Here is a 19,692-nt window from a genome sequence, read left to right on the forward strand (position 1 = left end):
CTACATCCAATAGCATTATAGTTCCCTTACTGATTTTTCTATTACTTCAGGTTCATTCTTTGAACCTTTATTTAACCTATTTACGGTCCCTTTTAATCCATTTATAGTTTCTTCATCTATAATTTCTAATTCTTCTATTATCGATTGAAGATTTATAGGTTTATCAAATGATATATCAATATTTGTATCTTTCGGTATATTCTCATTTCCATTTTCATCACCGTGTCGATTCGTATTCACTGATTCTGAAGATCTGGAACTTGAAGCATCAGGTTGATCATTGAATAAAGGTTTTTGCAAGTAATTCGATTTCCAAATAACTACTTTTTCTAATATATTTAAGAAATGTTTTGTCTGTTGATATCCATGATTTGCGTTTGAAGAAGACGAAGACAAAGACGAAGACGATATTATCTGTTTCAAGATTTTAGATAATCTACTCAAAATCGGTTCATGTAAACCGAAAAATGATGTCGAGATGAAAAGTGGAGATAAAGCATCTATCCATTATTGAAACTCCTTCATTTAGCTCTTTTACGTCTTTCCTTTCATAGAGTCTGATTTATGATTTATTAACACTTACCCTTAGGTCTGTTCGCTATCAAATAAGCATCTGAAGCTAAAGCTGCTATACCTGCAAATTGACCTTTCCACTATATAGTATTGAGCTGATCAGTAACAAATTCATTCTCGACACAAAATGCTGAGGTTGAATATAAGCGGAATAAGACACTTACCAAAACCTTACTTGAATCTGCTAAGTTTATGGCATTTTCTATATCATTACATTTCAAAGAACATCTCAATCCAGTATCTAACAACTCCCTCGGCAATCCTCCAGAATGTTTAGCTTTTGGATCAAATGAGTCTAAGATCAATCGCAGGGCTTCTTCATAATTTGGGGGTTCAGAGTAATATAGATTCGTCGTTATGTATTCTGCAAATCGTGACGAATCCATGAGTTTATCAGTCTCTTTATGTCTAAAAATGTAGAAAGAACTAGTAATTGAACCAACCTAAATGCTGTTTATCGACTTTATTTTTCGAAAGTACGTTTCTTTCAGTTTCGGGATTAGTGAACCACTAAGCCGTGATCCATTCACACCCAAGTCAGTCTGAAAAGTTGGGCAAAATTTCGTTCATTGTTATATATACTATTTCAACTTACTCCTCTTTCTGTATATGCATGTTCAGCTTTATATTCAGTTTTAGATCTTTCCACAGCAGCTTCTATACGCTGTCTTCTGATTTCAGCTTTATCCGCTTTACTCTGAGAGACGCTTTGTGTTGTTTCCTGATTATCAACCTCGTTTATAGCTGATTGATCATCCGATACAGCTACTTGAAAATAATTTGAAGTTGTTGCTTCCGGTTGGGACTCGTTGATCATGGTCATACGTTGAGGTATTTTGCGGCTAAGAGCAGCAATATGTTCTGAATGCTTCTACTTTGTTCGCAGGTATTCTTACTCCCCTTTATGCTTGTTTGTTTGTATGTATAATGTTCGATGATTGGGATTCAACAAGTCAAAAGGAGAATTAAATTTAGATGAAACATTACCAATTTATGGATGTGTATTTTGATTAACATATTCCCCCTGGACCGATGATCACGACGCGTTTTTGAAGCGTTTTACATTGAATAATATTCACAACATCAATTATCATTTCGTCGAGTAATTATTTGACATCTATTGTATACACTACCTTTGACTACCACCACTGATTGCCAACAATTAGCTTTACGAGACGTAGAAGAGAGGACGAGTACTCGGTCCCAAATCATAGTATATCAATTGAGCGATCGAGAGAATAGGCGTTATTAAAAAGGGGAAGAAAGCGAAGAAAGCGATCAATGCTAGGTGGTTGTTTTTGGTATGAGATTCAGCACAGACAACTAGACTTGAATATCATACTCCAAGATGGATTCAAATGGTATGTTCTTTCCAGTTCTTGTCTATCTCCCTAATATATCGCTAACCTGTTAACAGGTCGACATCGTAACGTTTCGGGGACTAATCTCACACTACCGTCCTCGTCAACTTTTAGAAGATTACCCACATTGGCAAGAAGTCCTTTTAGACGGTCAGAAAAGACTTCTACACCTCCTCCTGCTGTTGATATAACTCCTCCTGCGACAATAGCATCAGCCTCCAAAGAAGGAGATAACGCAAATCATCATAGAGGTTCAACATTCCCTTCGTTATCACAAGTTGTTGTAGATGACAGTTCAGTTTCATCTGCTTTCTTCGCTTCAACATCAGATCAGCGTAATATAGATAAAGCAGAGGGAACTACAAACAGTGAATCAGGACTGTTACCACCTTCAAGATCATCTTCCTTACTGCATACACCTGAACCTAATCAATATCAACCCAATTCGCCCCTACAACAACCACCTTTATCACCTTTTGTCCAAAAATCAAACTCAAACACTGGATTGGGATTAGGTTCGTCACCTATGATCAATAACAGATCATCAACACCACCGATAAATAATGAATCAGATTTAGAACCTATAACTTATCCTACACATTTAGCACAAATGAGACCTGATAACTTGTCACAACTATCTTCCCATTCACAAACACATATACAACCTACTGCATCATCATCACGGACTATATCTAGGAATCGCGATTATACTCCTTCCTCTTCCTCTTCAACAAATCAATATTCTCAAGCACCTGAATTAGGTCCAATACATAGATCGTCTCCCTCTCAGTCCAATAGTTCAAATGGTCCTCCATTCGGCGTACCAAAAAGGAAAGAGTCGATACTCGGTAATTCTCAAGAAGATGTAACGAACCCCAATTCGAATCCTATAGACAGAGTGAAAGATGTAGAAACGGATAGTGGGACAGATGAAACTGTTATTACACGTAAAAGGGCGAATACCAGACCATCTGCATCGAAGCCTAGAGAAAGGTCTTTGACAGTACCATCATCCGGAGGTGGGGTCATAAGCAGTAATAGTGGAGAGTCAACCAAAGATAAAGATAAAACACGTAAAGTGTCTTCTAAAACATCCCGTCCGATTATATCGATATCTGCCAATGGTAAAATCACTGAACCATCATTACCTAGCTCCAAAAACGTTGCGAGAGCTCCAGCAAGTTCAATGTATTATTCGCCTGTACCATTTCATGGTAGACCACCTAATCAAGCTTTGAGAGCGCATAGTGGGACTTTGGTGGGAGAACGGATATGGGTAATTGGTGGTGTAGATAAGAGTAGTTGTTGGAGAGGTGTAGCTTGGTTTGATACTGAAAGTTTATTATGGTCAACCATTGAAACTAGAGGTGAACAATTCCCACCATTGCGTGCGCATACAACGACTCTTGTGGGCGAAAAGTTGTTTATATTCGGTGGTGGTGATGGTCCAAGTTATAGCAATGAAGTTTGGATTTTAGATACTAGTAAGTATACCGAACGGTGGAATACCGCTTAAAAAGAGGGTCAAATTCCCCTTTCAAGATAACAATATAATTCATTGGATACAAATGCTAATCCTAATTTACTTCTTCTACAGCTACACATAGATTTTCAAGACCCACAATAGGTACGCCGAAAACACCTATACCTCCTCCGAGAAGAGCACATACGACAGTTTTATATAAACATTATCTAGTGATTTTCGGTGGAGGAAATGGTCAAGCTGCATTGAATGACGTATGGGCATTAGACGTATCGGATATTAATAATCTAAGTTGGCATGAATGGAAAACGAAAGGCGATATACCACAGAAAAAAGGTTATCATACGTCAAATTTAGTTGGTGATAAAATGATTGTTTTCGGTGGTTCTGATGGTCATGCTAGTTTTGCCGATATACACGTATTGAATTTACGTGAGTTTTGCTAGCATAGTACTACAGCCACCAATACCAGGTTCAATGCTGACCTTCATGTTTTTTACCAAAGAAACAAGAGTGTGGACATTGATCACAACAGATGTGAAACATAATAGATTATCTCATACATCGACCCAAGTGGGATCTTATCTATTCATAATCGGAGGACATAATGGTCAGACCTATGCTCAAGACGTATTGTTGTTCAATCTTGGTAAGTAACCTCAAGGATTAATGTGAAAGCGAATTCAGCTGATCCTACCGATCAAAATAGTCACGCTGCAGTGGGAAAGTAAATCACCTAAAGGAGTCATACCACCTGGAAGAGGGTACCATGTAGCATTATTGCATGACGCAAGAATATATATATCAGGTGGATATAATGGTGAAAGTGTTTTTGATGATCTATGGACTTTGGATCTAAGTGCTGGCGCTTATTTGCCACAGGTTGTGAGTCAGTCTGTGATGCATCATTGATGACATGTTTCTCTCGATCAGAATATGGCTGACATGATAATCACCTTGGCGCACAGACAACATTTGAAGTTGATGAGACTGCAGAATTAGCACGGCGGATGATCGAATCTACACATATATAATTTTTCTTCGTTTCATCTTAGCTTTTTTGACGATATTTATAACGATTCATACTTCGAAGTTCTCTCGTAATGACATGAATAATAATTAATAGCCTTTCTTCGCAGAAACTCATATCAGCACAATATTTGTGGCGGTATTCTGTTGGTCATCACATCAATGTATTAGGTTGAACGGTTAAGTAGAGAAATGGACATTCTCGCTGCACTCTGATCTTCCAATGACCATAGAAACAAAATATCATCGCACCACATGCATGACCACCAACTCGTTCCGCTACATATATCTATCTACTTAGGCACTAACGGTATAAAGGTTAATAGCGTTTGGACCACCACAGATGGTAGTAGAATCACCTGCACAAGGCATAACACATTGACCTGAAGTTAAAGTGGTTGTAGCACCATTGACTAAAGAGTTACCACAGTAACATTCTTGCCCATATTCTACACCTGCCATTGTGAAACCTTGAGATTGACAGTATGAAGTACAAACGGCTACAGTCATATTTGAAGCAGAAATTGAAGCACCTGTTAAAGCTCTTCCAGCTACTTCTTGGATACAACCTGAATTTGCGAATCCATTGACTGCATTGGCGACTGGAGATAGTGATGGATTTACGTAAATCTGAAGAGCGTTTGAGCCACCACATGTTGTTGTTGAATCACCTGAACAAGCCATATTGCATTGACCTGAAGTTAAAGATAATGAAGCTCCATTAACTAATGATGAACCACAGTAACATTCTGAGCCATATTCTAAAGCACCATATTGGAATCCTTTTGATGAACAGTAATTCAAACATTTTGGTACGGTCATATCAGATCCAGATGTTGAAGCTCCAGTTAAAGCTCTACCTGAAACTTCTTGAATGCAAGTTGAAGATGCAGCGGACCAACCTGAAGGTAAAGTTGGTGTATTGACTTTAGGTAAAGATGGATTTCTGAACAATGAAATTGCGTTTGGTCCACCGCAAGTTTGGATTGAATCACCTGAACAGGCCATGTTACATGAGTTGGAAACGACATTGGAGTTTAATGAATTACCACAGTAACATTCTCTTCCGTATTCAAGTCCAGCGTAACCATAACCTTTTGAATCACAGTAAGCTACACATGAGGTTGTGGTCATGTTGTCGGCGTAATAAGAATCTAATGATAAAACTCTTTGAGATGAACCTTCTTGTAAACATGGTGTTGAAGCGGCTGACCAACCTGAAGCAAGTGTGGCGGTTTTAGTGGTAAAGTCAGATGCAAGACCAGTGATCTTTGTTGGTTGATAGAATAAGGTAATAGCGTCTGGACCACCACATAAAGCGGTTGAAGTGGAGTTTGCACCAGAACAGGTCATTGTAGCAGTAGCGGGAAGTGAAAGTGAAGCACCGTTGGTAAGGTAGTTACCACAGTAGCACTCTCTTCCGTATTCAAGACCAGCTAAAGCGAATCCGCCAGATGAGCAGAAATTGAGACATTTGGTGTAGGTCATATCGTCAGAGGATAATGATGATCCAGTCAAAGCTCTCTTGACATCGTATGTGGCTTCAGCAATGACTGGGACTGAGGCAGCAACCCATGGGGTAGGTACAGCCAAAGGATCAATTGCAATGACGGTAGGAGTGACGACAGCTGCACTGGAGGTACTTGATGGAGCTGATGAAGATACGGCTGAGCTGGCGATAGAAGCGGCGACACTGGATGCAGGAGCTGAAGAAGCAGCGGCTGAGGAGACTACACTTGAAGCAGCGGCGGAACTAGCTGGAACAGATGAGGCTGGGGCAGATGATGAGGCAGCCGATGATGATACTACGGGTGCACTTGAAATACTTGAGGCGGCAGCACTAGATTTCGAGACAGCTGAACTTGAAACTGCACTTGAAGCAGCGGCAGAACTAGCTGAAGCTGACGAGGCTGATGCAGATGTAGATACGACAGATGAACTTGAACTACTAGCGGGGGCAGCACTGGATTTGGCGATAGCTGAGCTTGAAGTTGATGCCGAGGTGATAGAGGCAGACGAGGAAGCTGAACTTGAAGCGGGGGCGGAACTCGATACCGAATTGACAGAGGCTGAAGCTGAAGCTTTAACTGAAGCAGATGAAGATGAGGCGATAGCTGAAGATGAACTTGATGTCGAAGCAGTAGTTCCAGTATATTTGAATAAGACCAAAGTCCAGTAACCACCACAATTTTCAGCACCGTTACCACCACATGAGTAGTTGCATTGACTATCGGCCAATTTAGGATAGTTACCAGTCGTTAATGAACTGGCACAATAACAGTCTGTACCATATTCGACCGCCATATAAGGTTTGCCCATTGAATAACATTGTTTACCACAATATTCTTGTGTCATATAAGATTGTCGTTCGAAGTAATCAGGAACGAAATGAGGCCATCCATCCTGGTAACATCCTTGGGAAGTCCAACCGTTTGTTGTGGTCACACCGGTCAAAGATGAGGAAGCTCTGTCGACCAAAGCTCTGTCGGTGACTTTGGTTTCGACTGGTGCGGCTTTGATCAAAGTGCCCATAGTCATCAAGATGGCAAAAAAGGTAGTACCCATCATTTTGGAGAGAAATGTGTAGAAGATTTCTGTCGATTAGGTTAGGAGATAAAAAGGTGATAGAATTGCTGTCGAGGTAAAAGATTTATAAGGAGGAGGAGGAGAATTGGTCGGGGGGAGTAGAATACTAGGGGGAGTTGTGGTTTGGAGTTTGGTGAGATTTCTGTCGAATACAATTATGGGTGAAGAAAGGAGAAGAAAAGGCAAGATGCAGCATTTCGGATCAGGTCGTTTATATATCACTCAGTTCTTCGTCGGTCTTGGCACTTGAACAGTATTTTCATCTATATCGAGTTCAGTTTGCTCGACTTTCTTCTTCATTCGGGTTTTGAAGGTGATCATTAGTTCAACTAGGCTGAAACATGTCTTACTCTTCATATATTACCACCGGGCATATGTTGTCTGGGGGATGCTGTACATATGATAGCAACAACGTATCAACGATCTACGGCTTTTCCTAGTTTGATCCTGAATGAAACTCAATTAGAGAAAGCCTCCGATCGCTTGCCGTAGAACAAATTAACGGAAGAAGTCATTCAAAGGCAACTTGATTTTTTTAGGCCAGCAGCTTAATCGACAATGGTGGGTTTTATCTGGTAGAACTTTTTTTAAAAAAAAAAACGCCGCTGCGGTTCTTTTTCAAGCCAAATACCGGGATGGCATCGCCTCAAATTGCTTAAAAATCGAGGAAACACGGATCTTTACCAAATCCAGAAAAGTAAAAAAACCTGAATATCAGCCGTTTAATTACGTGAACACGTGAATCAAGTATGTCTCAATTGATATGATCATCAGTCACCGTTAAACCCACATTTACAGTTTAAACTATCATGGAGAAAACGCAAGAAGTTATAATGCATGATGATTCTAAACCCTCCGAACAGTCCGGAATGTGAGGAATCATGATGTCTTGAGCGTGTCTTATACAGGTGCATAAGGTTAGGTGGAGGATTCGTTGCGTACAAGAACAATGTAGTCAAGTTGTGAATTAGATGTACAAACAGTGAGTTGAACAGTCTGATAACGGTCGAAGCCAAGAAGTCAAACCTTTCGACACGGATCATTTGCGGCCGGATTCGGTAAGGCGTACCCTCAAATCTTTCCTTAAAACTTAGAGTAACGCTTAAATTCTTAAGATAGGAAAGAGTGTTTGAGTATAGCGCATATTTGAATCCAGTAATTCCGTTAATTTACCAAAAACTCATCTTACTCATGTACGAAGGTTGCTCTTAGTGCCAAAGTAGCACTTGCCTGATACTTTCAGTTATCATGGATACATGAAGCTTGAATGAAATGCATGCGAATGATAGCGCTCTTCTTTGAATTATTACAGGCCTATAGAATCGTGCAGTTTTTAACGTGTGAGCTGCATATGAATCGCAATCAAGTGAGCAGTAACTCGTGCAACACACAAAGGTAGATTGCGTCCTTGACCATTACTAAATATCTTTCATCATTAAACTATATAAATCGGAGATAATAGAGGCAAAAGATAGCTTTTACTAGTACCTACGACGCATCACGATAAGGGGGTTGGTGTCACGATATGCATAAGCAGCTGCATGCGACTGGGGAGAGGGCGTGCGGTTCTTACGTCTGTAACACACCGTAGCACGGAACGTCGATGCGCTGTTCACGCTTCTACGGTGGTGTAGTAACTATACCTACTTATACTCAATGACTAACATGGATGTCTACATTTTGTAAATATACAACACACTATATGGACGTATGTGCATACTCATGACCAAGGTTACAACAATACCGATTGCTTTTCTCATACTCGCTTACTATTCTGATGAAGAGCTTTCTATCCTTTATTGCCGCACAACTTAATCACCCAACCAAGCCGGAATCTGCTTACGTGCTCTGTGCATACAAATCGGTCGAACATGCAAGTTCGACTACAAATAACTCGTTTACTATGGCTGTATATACAAGTTGTGATTATTCTTCGCCCAATTTCGGTCGGTAACGTTGACATGTACGAATATGATGTACCAAGCAGCAAAGCCGTATAGTGCTGGGATTTGCACATTGCATTCATGGTACCGATGCTCTATAAAAGCCAGTCTAATGTATCTACAATATAAGGAGTGTGTCGAACCCGATACGCTGGAGCCAGGCTAATTGATAACTACATACAAGATGAGAGTTTCGACTGGGACAGACTGAGCTCATCTACTCGATATTTGTATACGCTATAAGAGTTTTGAGCGGGACAGAGCTTGGTCCTTGGTTATATGTGAATTTGCATCTCATCCTGTATTTGTTCTCCACATCGCTATACAAAACGATGAGCACAATAAGTATAGGTGTGTCATAGCCATAGCACAAGCATCATTCTATAATAAGCTGAGGATAATCAGTACAGACTCGCGAAGATATGAAAAAGAGACTAATCGCGATGCAAGGACATTCAATGGACGCTGGCCCTTCAAATCCAATCACCTTTTTAATGGTATATTATAATCACTGTCATGTTGCCTGACCTGCCCAAATCGTCTTTATCTCTCTTTCATTTCTTTCTCTTTTTTCCCTTCTCTTAATATTCATGACTTTCTCATATCTACTAGCTATTATTCACCACTTTACCGTTTATTTTCTCGTCTAGCTACATCTCGAACAATTCATTCTCAAATCAGAGTCATTTTTCGATTTTCAATATGCTTCTCAGAGACGAGTACAGAACCTCGAATGTGGTACTGGTTATACAGGTCTTATACTAATCAGTTCACAAGTCGATGGGTACGAAATACCCAGAAACATGTTTCGTATATCCCGCTGAAACGTATTTCTAACTTTCTAACTTTCTAACTTACTTCACTCACACTTCATCCATGCTACTTCCGCCACCTCTACCTGATAATGTTTCGGCTTCTTTCGCCGCACGTGGATTTACAGATGTCAAGGTGAATAATGCTACATCAGTTTACGTGGGAGGAGAAGTATACATGTATGAAATTTCACATTCTTGTTCAACATTACCTGTCAGAATCATACAAAGCTCGGGGTGGAATCAGATAAATAATACTCCAATCACCACTGAGTTCATCACCGCCTAATCTCGCTAAAACACCTGAAATACTCAGCTGAATGACCGACGCCGCTGATAGCCGGCGGTGATAGCGGCGCCCATTGAGTCAGCTATTCCTTTTGTTATGCTTATTCTGTCAGACGAATGATTGTGGACATCAAGGTACTTAGAGAGAATTACATACAGTCATGCTACAGTATAATCAACGTGGAACGTACAGCTGCTGGAGAAGCTAAACAGAGAATAGGACAAATCGTGATACAATGATCATAAGCAAGAAAGAGATTGTTGAATCAGATTGGCTTGGCGACATGACCAGTGACAAGATGATTCAGGCACGTAAAAAAACTCTACAACTCGGTTCTGGTGTAGGTGCTGGTTGCTGGAATATCGGTTGTCAATCTAGCTTAGGGCGATAACCTAGGTTGACAGTAAACGTGGACTAGGCTTTCAACAACATATATCAGCAAGCTTAGTCAAGCAGCAAGCAACCTTGAAAAACCTGCGACGGTGCATGCGGAATAAAAAATTTTATCAGTAGAAGCTGATCAAACCCCTGAGTCGATGACGATATTTCCTGATCGAGGTCATCGATTTACCAGCTTGGGATCGAATCTTTACCAAAATTACGGTATCTTGTTATCATTTCCTCGGTTTTGATTTACATGCTTACACTTATTTTCGTTATTCAGCCTCGGCGTAGAAAACCGAGCAAGGTGTCACCATTTTATGAATGCATTCGTCAGATAATTTTGATATTTATATAGATAATCATTCCTATGAGTATTCTTTCCCGTAATAATCTCTCTTGACACAGCTGAATCAAGGACAAAGGGTAGTTCGTTTGATCAGGAATCGCTTCACCATGTCGATTCCTACTTTGGCTCCTCCTATTTCAGTTGACGGTGAACATCAACATCAATATCAAGATGATCACTCATATGGAAACTACCCTTCACAGTCTAACCCTTCATACAACAACGATAACTACAGTGCGGAGATAGGTCACTCAGAACAAAACAATGATGCTCCTTCAAGTCGCTCAAGAACAACCTCAGATGCCGTGGATGACGATGCTACTATGATCCCTCGAGAGGGGTCATCCAGCCAATTAAAGCAGAAGGAGGCCAAGGACAACGATAGCGAATCATCATATTCTTCTCAAGGCGACGATAGTACCAATGAAAAAGGCAAACAAGTGGACTCCAACGAACAGAGAGGATATGATCAAGATGAAAGTGAACGCTCGTCCACTCAAGGATCGGAAGACAAGGATGAATGGAACTACGGATCTCAGCTTAGGGTGAGTAGTTTGTTTCGCTTGAAGAACGAGCTGACGCCTGTCATCTAGGCCGATCAACAACTACTTGAATCAAGAGGTATAACACCCCACCATTCCTTAGCACTTGCGTATGATCATCTTTCCGTTCGAGGTGAAGGTGGTGCAGACGATGTCACATACGCACCTACCGTTGGAGCCATCATTGCACCATGGACAGGTAGAAAATATAAGAAGAAAGCAGCGAAGCTAGCTGCCGCAAGAGTTGAAGCTGAAGAAAAAGGTGGTGCGGATAATGGCGGTGAGAGTGGTCGAGGGGACGATATGAGATGGAAAGAAGGTGATTCAACACCTGGAAAGGGTGAAGAGGGTTTGAGAAAAGGTCAAAGATATCTACTTAAAGATTTCAATGGTGTAGTAAAACCCGGAGAGATGATGTTGGTTGTTGGTAGACCTGGATCAGGTTGTACAACATTCTTAAAAGCTTTGGCAGGTTTACATAATGGTTATGCTGGTATAGATGGTAAAATCTATTATGGCGATATGTCAAGTGATAAAGAAATAAAACCATATAGAGCAGATGTTATTTTCAATTCCGAAGAAGATATTCACGATCCAAATTTATTAGTTGGCAGAACTTTAGATTTCGCTTTAAGAATGAACACACCCTCACCAATGGCTAGATTACCTAAAGATCAAGGTGGCGAACCCATGTCATCCCAAGAATATCAAGATAAAACTAAAAAAGAATTAATGAAGATTTTCGGCCTAGAACATACCCACGACACGAAAGTTGGTGATCAATACGTCAGAGGTGTTTCAGGCGGTGAGAAGAAACGTGTATCAATCGCTGAAGTCCTTACTACCAAAGCATCGGTTCAAATGTGGGATAACGCAACAAGAGGTCTTGATGCCGATACCGCTTTGAAGTTTAACAAAGTTATCAGAACTTTGACTGATATCGAAAGAAACACTAGTGTAGTCAGTTTGTATCAAGCCGGTAATGGTATCTATGATCTTTTCGATAAAGTCACTGTTATTGCCGAAGGAAGAGTCTTATATTACGGTCCAAGATCTGAAGCTAGAAAATACTTTGAGGACCTTGGTTTCGTTCATCCCGATGGTGGTAATACTGCCGATTTCTTAACTTCCGTCACTGCGGTAAGTCAAGGCGTAAAACTATAGACTTTTTGCTGATCCGCCCTTTTAGACCAACGAAAGACAAATCAAAGAAGGGCACAAAGGCAAGGTACCTACTTCACCTGCTGACTTTTCAAAACTGTATCAAGATAGTGAGCTCGCCAAAAAGATGCGTAAAGAATTGGATGATCATCTCGCGGATGAAAAGAAAAGCCATGAAACTCGTGAAACTCAAGATGCATTGCAAAAGGAGAAGCACAAATTAGCACCAAAGAAGAGATCAGAAAAGGTGGATTACATTACTCAAGTTAGAGCAGCTTTAATTCGAGACTACCAAATGAGATGGGGTGACCAATGGACTCTTTGGGCGCGACAAGCTACCACCTTGATTCAAGCTCTTTTAGTCGGTTCTTTATTCTACATGGTCTCTGATACTACCGGTGGTCTTTTCCTTCGAGGTGGTGCTATCTTCTTAACCCTTTTATATCCCTCTTTGATCAGTTTGTCCGAAACAACCGCTGCGTTCTCCGGCCGAGCTGTCCTTGCCAAACACAAAGCTTTCTCGTTGTATCGACCGTCAGCCGTTTTGGTCGCTCAGACTATTGGTGATTTACCCATCTTCGCCATCCAACTTGTCATCTTCACCTTGATCATCTACTTCATGTGTGGTCTCAAGGTGGAACCAGGATTATACTTCATGTTCTTACTATTCACCTATATCACTACATTATGTACCACCGCTTTCTTCAGATTCATTGGTTACTCATTCGGAACTTTCAACAACGCCTCAAAAGTTTCAGGTCTGATGTTCAGTATTTTGGTCACTTATGCCGGTTATATCATTTACGTTCCCTCAATGCACCCTTGGTTCTCTTGGATCCGATGGATCGACCCTGTCTACTATTCCTTCGAAGCTTTGATGACTAGTCAACTCGCTGCAGTAGAATTACAATGTATACCGCCTCAATTAGCGCCATACGGTCAAGGCTATACAGATGGACCAGCAGCTTGTGCCATTGCCGGTGCTCAACCTGGCTCAACAACTTTAGACGGTACAGCTTGGGTCAACACCGCTTTAGACATGTACAAATCACACGTCTGGAGAAATTTCGGTATCGTTGTAGCTTTATGGATCTTCTTCCTTGGTCTTGCCATGATCACTATTGAAAGATTACCTGCAGCAGGATCCAACCAAGCAATCTTACTCTACAAACGAGGTGGTGGAGGTAAATTCATTAGAGCTTCTAATCAAAATGGTAATGCACCTAAAGATGAAGAGCAAGGTAGGGGCGAGATGCAAACTACTGAGAAATCAGGTAACAGATCAGGCGAAAACAAAGATAAACCCGAAGGTGTCGCTGCTGAAAATACGTGAGTTTCAGTCTTGGTCGAAATCAAATAAACTGACTATCGTTTATAGCACATTCACATGGAAGAACCTTACATATACTGTACACAATTCAGGAAAAGATCTCACTTTACTCGATGATGTATTTGGTTATTGCAAAGCAGGTACACTTACCGCTTTAATGGGTTCATCAGGTGCAGGTAAAACAACTTTAATGGATGTTTTAGCCGCTAGAAAAACAGAAGGTGCAATTCATGGTGAAGTTTTGATGAACGGTGAACAATTACCAGTATCTTTCCAAAGAACAACTGGTTATTGTGAACAAGTCGATGTTCATTTACCTCAATCTACCGTTAGAGAAGCTCTAGAATTTTCCGCTTTACTTAGACAACCTAGATCGTTATCTGATAAAGTGAGTAACAAGCATAAGACGTGATGGGTATACTAATTGAATGATCTAGGAAAAACTCGAATACGTCGACGTCATTATTGATCTACTTGAATTACACGACATCGAAGATGCTATCATTGGTACTCCCGGTGCTGGTTTAGGTGTTGAACAGAGAAAAAGATTAACTATTGGTGTTGAACTAGTTTCCAAACCGCAAGTCAATTTCTCCCGTCTAACGAATGTAGCTAATACGTCCCACAGATCCTTGTTATTCCTTGACGAGCCTACTTCCGGTTTAGATGGTCAAAGTTCTTTCCTTATCGTCTCATTTTTGAAAAAATTAGCTGCTGCTGGACAATCTGTATTATGTACAATTCATCAACCTTCTGCTCAACTCTTCGCTCAATTCGATCAACTTTTATTACTCAAAAAGGGAGGCAAAATGGTTTACTTTGGAGCTGTCAAAGATTTGAATGAATATTTCTCCAAAAACCACGTAAAAATACCTAAAGATGTTAATCCAGCAGAAAGAATGATCGATATTGTTTCAGGTGATTTATCAAAAGGTAAAGATTGGAATAAAGTATGGTTAGAATCTGAAGAATGTAAAGCAAGAATGGAAGATTTAGAAAAATTGAAAAAGGATAATAATGGAAAACGAGAACATGCTGAAGATGATAAATATGAATATGCTTCAACAACTGCAACTCAATTAAGATTAGTCACAAAGAGAGCTTCAGTTCAATTATGGCGTGATACTGAATATGTCACAAATAAAGTAGCCCTACATATCGGATCTGCTTTGTTCAATGGTTTCTCGTGAGTAGAACCTTCCACAGGATAGTCAGGTCTCATACTAATTTTGGCGCAACAACAGGTTCTGGATGATTGGTAATAAATATGCCGATTTACAAAACCGTATTTTCACCATTTTCCAATTTATCTTTGTTGCTCGTGAGTGCTCGACTATTGACTTGACGGCAGTATCTGATACTGACTCATATTTCTGCAGCCGGTGTGATTGCTCAAACTCAACCCAAATTCATTGCCAATCGAGATATCTTTGAAGCAAGAGAAAAGAAGGCCAAATTGTACTCTTGGCAAGCATTCTGTTTCGGTGAGATCGTAGCAGAAATCCCATATCTCTTAGTCTGCGCTTTACTATATTTTGCTCCATGGTAAGTAGCGTGAACTTATGGCTGAAGTCTTGCTGATAGTCTACTTCTATAGGTATCCTGTCGTAGGATTTAGTTTCAAACCCAGTATTGCAGGTCCAGTGTACCTCCAAATGACTTTATACGAGTTCTTGTACACTGGTATCGGTCAATTCGTTGCTGCCTACGCTCCAAACGCTGTATTTGCTGCTTTAGTCAATCCCTTACTTATCGGGTGAGCCTAGTATGTCTGTCATTTGAGCTGTTGTGCTTACGCCTCCGCTGCTTCTTAGTGTCCTCGTATCATTCTGTGGTGTTTTAGTACCTTATCCACAAATCACCGCTTTCTGGCGATATTGGAGTAAGTTCAGAACGACACAAATCTGCTCAAAAAAGCTTGCCCTAACCTTTATACCTAATAGTCTACTACCTTAACCCCTTCAACTACTTGATTGGTGGTCTCGTCTCAAGAATCGTTTGGGATGTCGATGTTGAATGTGCTGAACAAGAATTTGGTGTTTTCACCCCACCTCAAGGTCAAACGTGTTCAGCATACATGGCAGAATACTTACAACAAAATCCAGGTTATTTGCAAGATCCAAATTCGACCACACAATGTAAATATTGTCCATATTCAAAAGGTTATGAATACCTTGAAACTTTGAATTTGGGTAAAAAACTGGATGGTTGGAGAGATATTGCTATCACAGCGTAAGTTTAATTTTGGAGGCTGAAACGAAATTTAGGTTGACCCTGTTACATTTTACAGTCTTTTCGTACTTTCCTCTTACGCACTTGTATTCTTACTTCTGTGAGTTCACGTTGATCTATCAGTTTCTCGCAAATATTATAACTAATCTTTTCTCTCTCAGTAAACTCCGATCCAAAGCTTCCAAGAAAGCCAGTTAGATCTGTTAGATACAATACACATATATATATAAATTACCTATAATGCGATAGATTACATAGAATCCTCATGTATCAATTATAACAGAAACTGCATTTAAGCGCGAAACCGGTTTACGTAACAATCATCTGACGGTTGAAATGTTTCACCTTCTTGTTGCGAACGCGCAAGTACAAGCATTGCGAGATGAAATATTCACTTGCAGCCTGCTTCTCTCGCTCCTTTCTTGCACCTTACTTCGGAACTATGTCGTTGATCAGTGTGTCCATGACTGCAGAGTCTTATTAAAGATGGGTTGTTAGTCGACAACCTCGCTTGAATCGGTGACTAACGCGCCGGATTTGACGTCATTTGGATGCTGATTTTGAGGTTTTTTTTGCGAGTGACCACGAATTTCGACTATTCTGATAATTTGTCTTTTGTGAAGGTATCACTCATGACATCTTACTCCATTGCAAGGCGCATTGGATCCCAGCAGCTACTTGACAATTGAGCCAAGTAAACCTCACCACCATGACAGATAGTACAACATCAAGACAAATACCAGGAACTCAACCTTCAGCACCGAAAGTATCTAATCCCTATACGCATTCGAAGTTTGGTACATTATTTTCTAGGCAATTACCAAGTTATACAGGTAACTACCCAGTCGGTGTATTAGATGTTGAATATCCTATAGAGCCACAGACTATCGGCAGTTTCAAACACAAAAAATTGAGAACTACAAGTCAGGCTGGTATAGAAATTGATACTGTTCTATTCAGTTTATTCTATCCTTGTCAACAAGATGTTTCGAACTCCAAAGGAACTGTCTGGTTTCCAAGGTAAGTCATTTTATTGATCAATAAAACACATGCTTAAGTCGCTATTGTAGAGCCTCCCCGACAGTCAATGGATTCTTGAAGATGGCCGGGATTGAAAATTCTCTGATTAGAGCCCTTGCTTGTGAGTTTTTTGGAATAGTCAGATACGACAGAAACATCTGACTAGGGATAATATAGATACTGGCGCACTCTCAGCTGTTCATGGATTGAAATTCCCATCTCACCAACGAGCACCAATATTACCCAATCCTCCAGGTGGAAAATGGCCTCTAATCATATTCTCTCACGGAGTAGGATGTTCCCGTTTAATGTATACGCATATATGTGGTGAATTAGCAAGTAAAGGGTACGTGGTAGCTGCTGTAGAGCATCGAGATGGTACAGGTCCTAGTGCAAAGATAACAAGTGAGGATGGTAAAGAAAGGGATGTGGATTTCCTACGTTGGACAGACTTAGAGTAAGTCAGAGCAGTTTGTACACCTCCACCCCATAATCATGCTCTTATCCTGTTTATACTGATCCATGGTTGTTTAGCTGGCCAGATCGTCCCGAGAGTGATCAGCCGAAAGACGATAACACCTTAAGACATGACCAGCTAAAGATCAGACTAGTTGAAATGGAAAGTGCAATAGAGATAATCAGAAAAATAACTGCAGGTCAATTCGAACATGGGAAAGGTCGTTTGATGGCGAGTAGAACTTTAGATTGGAATCCATGGAAGGGTCAGATAGACGTTGACGAAGGGGAAATATGTTTGGCTGGACATAGTTTCGGTGGAACTGCTGTGGTGAGTAATCATATACTGGCCTGACACAATATATATCAGGGAGAGGGCCAGAATAGTATAGTAAATCCAGAAATAGCTGACACTGCCATAGATTGCAGCAGGAGCGAATCCACATTTCAACCCACATTCGATCATTGCCTTAGACCCCGCTGTAGAAAGATTAGAACCCTGGAACTCAAGTATCCAATGTCCTTTATTGACAGTCAATTCAGAAGAATTCGTACTATCCGAAGACTACAACAGGTTGATTAACGTTTCTAAGACTGTTCAAAATCATAAATATATTTTTAATATTGCAGGCTCAACTCATCCTTCCTTTTCTGATGTTTTCCTAATCACCCCTGGGTTTGGTAAGTCCTTTCCCACTTATATGTCAACCAATGGATGCTGATTCGAGTCGTATATGAATGCGAATGGTCAGTCGGATCAATGACAGGGCTTTCAATACCGCCATATAGTATATTCCCTACCACAGTTGAAATCATAGAAGCTTTTCTGAATAAACGGGATACGCAAGACGACAAAGCTTCGACTTTAGATACCATGGGTACAAGTGTAAAAGGAGTGTTATCGAAACCTATTGGGAGACCTGGACAACTACTCAGGCAGACTCTTTCCCCATAATCACTTGCTAGCTCAACAAATAATCTGATTGTTACTTGATTCAGTGATATCAATTCGTTCACTTTGTTTGGTGTGAAATTTGACAATCACATACATGCATGAAGTTCAACAAGAACAAGGGGTAATTATAGGGTATAGAATAGTGTACATGTACATATAACAATCATCGAGCCAGCTCGAAAGTCAGATATCGCAAGACGTATGGTGGTCGTACTATGAAATGGAATATCAGCGTTAGTCACCATGCGAAATTCAGCGGACATGTCTGCCAAACAACTTACTTACCAAGAAATAACTATATATGTAATTTTTTGCCAAAAACAGCTAAAGTCAAAACTGTTATAGCCCAAACACCAATCATACCTTGATTCATAACAGGCAGTGCTCCAGAAGATTTTGATGATGATGAAGCAGACACTGAACCCGTTTCAGAAGATGGTGTGGAAGAATATGAAGTAGGTAATAAATTTTGATCAACAGTGACAGAAGGTTCTGTAGATAAAGCTCTTAATGCACATGCCATATTACCACCACAAGTACCATTTGAAGCTTTATCATAATTTTCTGATGCAGCCATTTGATCTAAATAACATTGATATGTTTGTATACCAGAAGAAGTTGAATTATTTGAGATTTCTTGATTTTGACTGTCACATAAGTATTTCGCACATGATTCTTGTTCAAAACAACATAAATCTAATTGTGTATTAGTGTTGACTAAAGTGGCGATATCACACATTTTGTTATTGTTTGAGAGGAATGATTGCGTTTGATTGTAAAGAATGCGAATATATGTTCGTATATGTTGTTTTTGTAAAATGAATGTGAGTCTAGTTATCAATCCTGTCAAAGAACGATTGTTTATATATTTTGGGAAGTCTTGGAGAATCGAAATTTAGAATAAAACATGACCGTTAGTATAGCTATATATATATTTATATCCACACCTCTGTATCACATTCCATAATCGCTTGAACATTCCCATTTTTTTACTCATTTCATTCAATTGAGAAGAAAAATTTAAACTTTACTCTACCAAACTTATGCATTTTTTTTAAAGTTACTGGAATGTGGAAAGAAGAGTAGTGTGGTGTAATGCTTTATCCACAACAGGCTTTTCAATGGCGTTGACTGAATCCGGTAAAAGGTTTTTAAGTTGATGTTTCGAGTGAAATTCAATAACTTTTATG

General features: G+C 40.0%; 6 protein-coding genes across 6 annotated transcripts; 3 read left to right on the top strand and 3 right to left on the bottom strand.

Annotated features, from left to right (window-relative positions):
• Positions 1–15: 15 nt before the first annotated feature.
• On the bottom strand, positions 16–1,390 carry L201_000303 (uncharacterized protein; the record flags this gene model as incomplete). Its single annotated transcript, XM_066216106.1, has 5 exons — positions 16–500; positions 584–653; positions 738–937; positions 1,017–1,083; positions 1,169–1,390. The coding sequence occupies 5 exons, from the start codon at positions 1,388–1,390 to the stop codon at positions 16–18; spliced, it is 1,044 nt and encodes a 347-aa protein (XP_066072203.1).
• Positions 1,391–1,921: 531 nt separating this feature from the next.
• On the top strand, positions 1,922–4,451 carry L201_000304 (uncharacterized protein; the record flags this gene model as incomplete). Its single annotated transcript, XM_066216107.1, has 6 exons — positions 1,922–1,934; positions 1,991–3,418; positions 3,532–3,849; positions 3,923–4,066; positions 4,127–4,302; positions 4,386–4,451. 6 exons carry the CDS (start codon positions 1,922–1,924, stop codon positions 4,449–4,451), a joined length of 2,145 nt encoding a protein of 714 aa, XP_066072204.1.
• Positions 4,452–4,743: 292 nt separating this feature from the next.
• On the bottom strand, positions 4,744–7,014 carry L201_000305 (uncharacterized protein; the record flags this gene model as incomplete). Its single annotated transcript, XM_066216108.1, has 2 exons — positions 4,744–5,315; positions 5,628–7,014. The coding sequence occupies 2 exons, from the start codon at positions 7,012–7,014 to the stop codon at positions 4,744–4,746; spliced, it is 1,959 nt and encodes a 652-aa protein (XP_066072205.1).
• A 3,899-nt stretch (positions 7,015–10,913) lies between these two features.
• Positions 10,914–16,269, top strand: L201_000306 (uncharacterized protein; the record flags this gene model as incomplete). The annotated part of the gene is made up of 13 exons (XM_066216109.1): positions 10,914–11,351; positions 11,400–12,488; positions 12,538–13,838; positions 13,888–14,227; positions 14,277–14,419; positions 14,468–15,025; positions 15,084–15,160; positions 15,219–15,384; positions 15,437–15,595; positions 15,654–15,721; positions 15,783–16,071; positions 16,130–16,171; positions 16,233–16,269. 13 exons carry the CDS (start codon positions 10,914–10,916, stop codon positions 16,267–16,269), a joined length of 4,707 nt encoding a protein of 1,568 aa, XP_066072206.1.
• Positions 16,270–16,780: 511 nt separating this feature from the next.
• Positions 16,781–18,502, top strand: L201_000307 (uncharacterized protein; the record flags this gene model as incomplete). The annotated part of the gene is made up of 6 exons (XM_066216110.1): positions 16,781–17,091; positions 17,142–17,212; positions 17,269–17,548; positions 17,626–17,878; positions 17,970–18,228; positions 18,300–18,502. The coding sequence occupies 6 exons, from the start codon at positions 16,781–16,783 to the stop codon at positions 18,500–18,502; spliced, it is 1,377 nt and encodes a 458-aa protein (XP_066072207.1).
• Positions 18,503–18,797: 295 nt separating this feature from the next.
• L201_000308 (uncharacterized protein) lies at positions 18,798–19,241 on the bottom strand (the record flags this gene model as incomplete). The annotated part of the gene is made up of 1 exon (XM_066216111.1): positions 18,798–19,241. One exon carries the CDS (start codon positions 19,239–19,241, stop codon positions 18,798–18,800), a length of 444 nt encoding a protein of 147 aa, XP_066072208.1.
• Between the last annotated feature and the right edge of the window lie 451 nt (positions 19,242–19,692).

This window comes from Kwoniella dendrophila, chromosome 1, assembly GCF_036810415.1.
Source record: "Kwoniella dendrophila CBS 6074 chromosome 1, complete sequence".
NCBI classification, from domain to species: domain Eukaryota; kingdom Fungi; phylum Basidiomycota; class Tremellomycetes; order Tremellales; family Cryptococcaceae; genus Kwoniella; species Kwoniella dendrophila.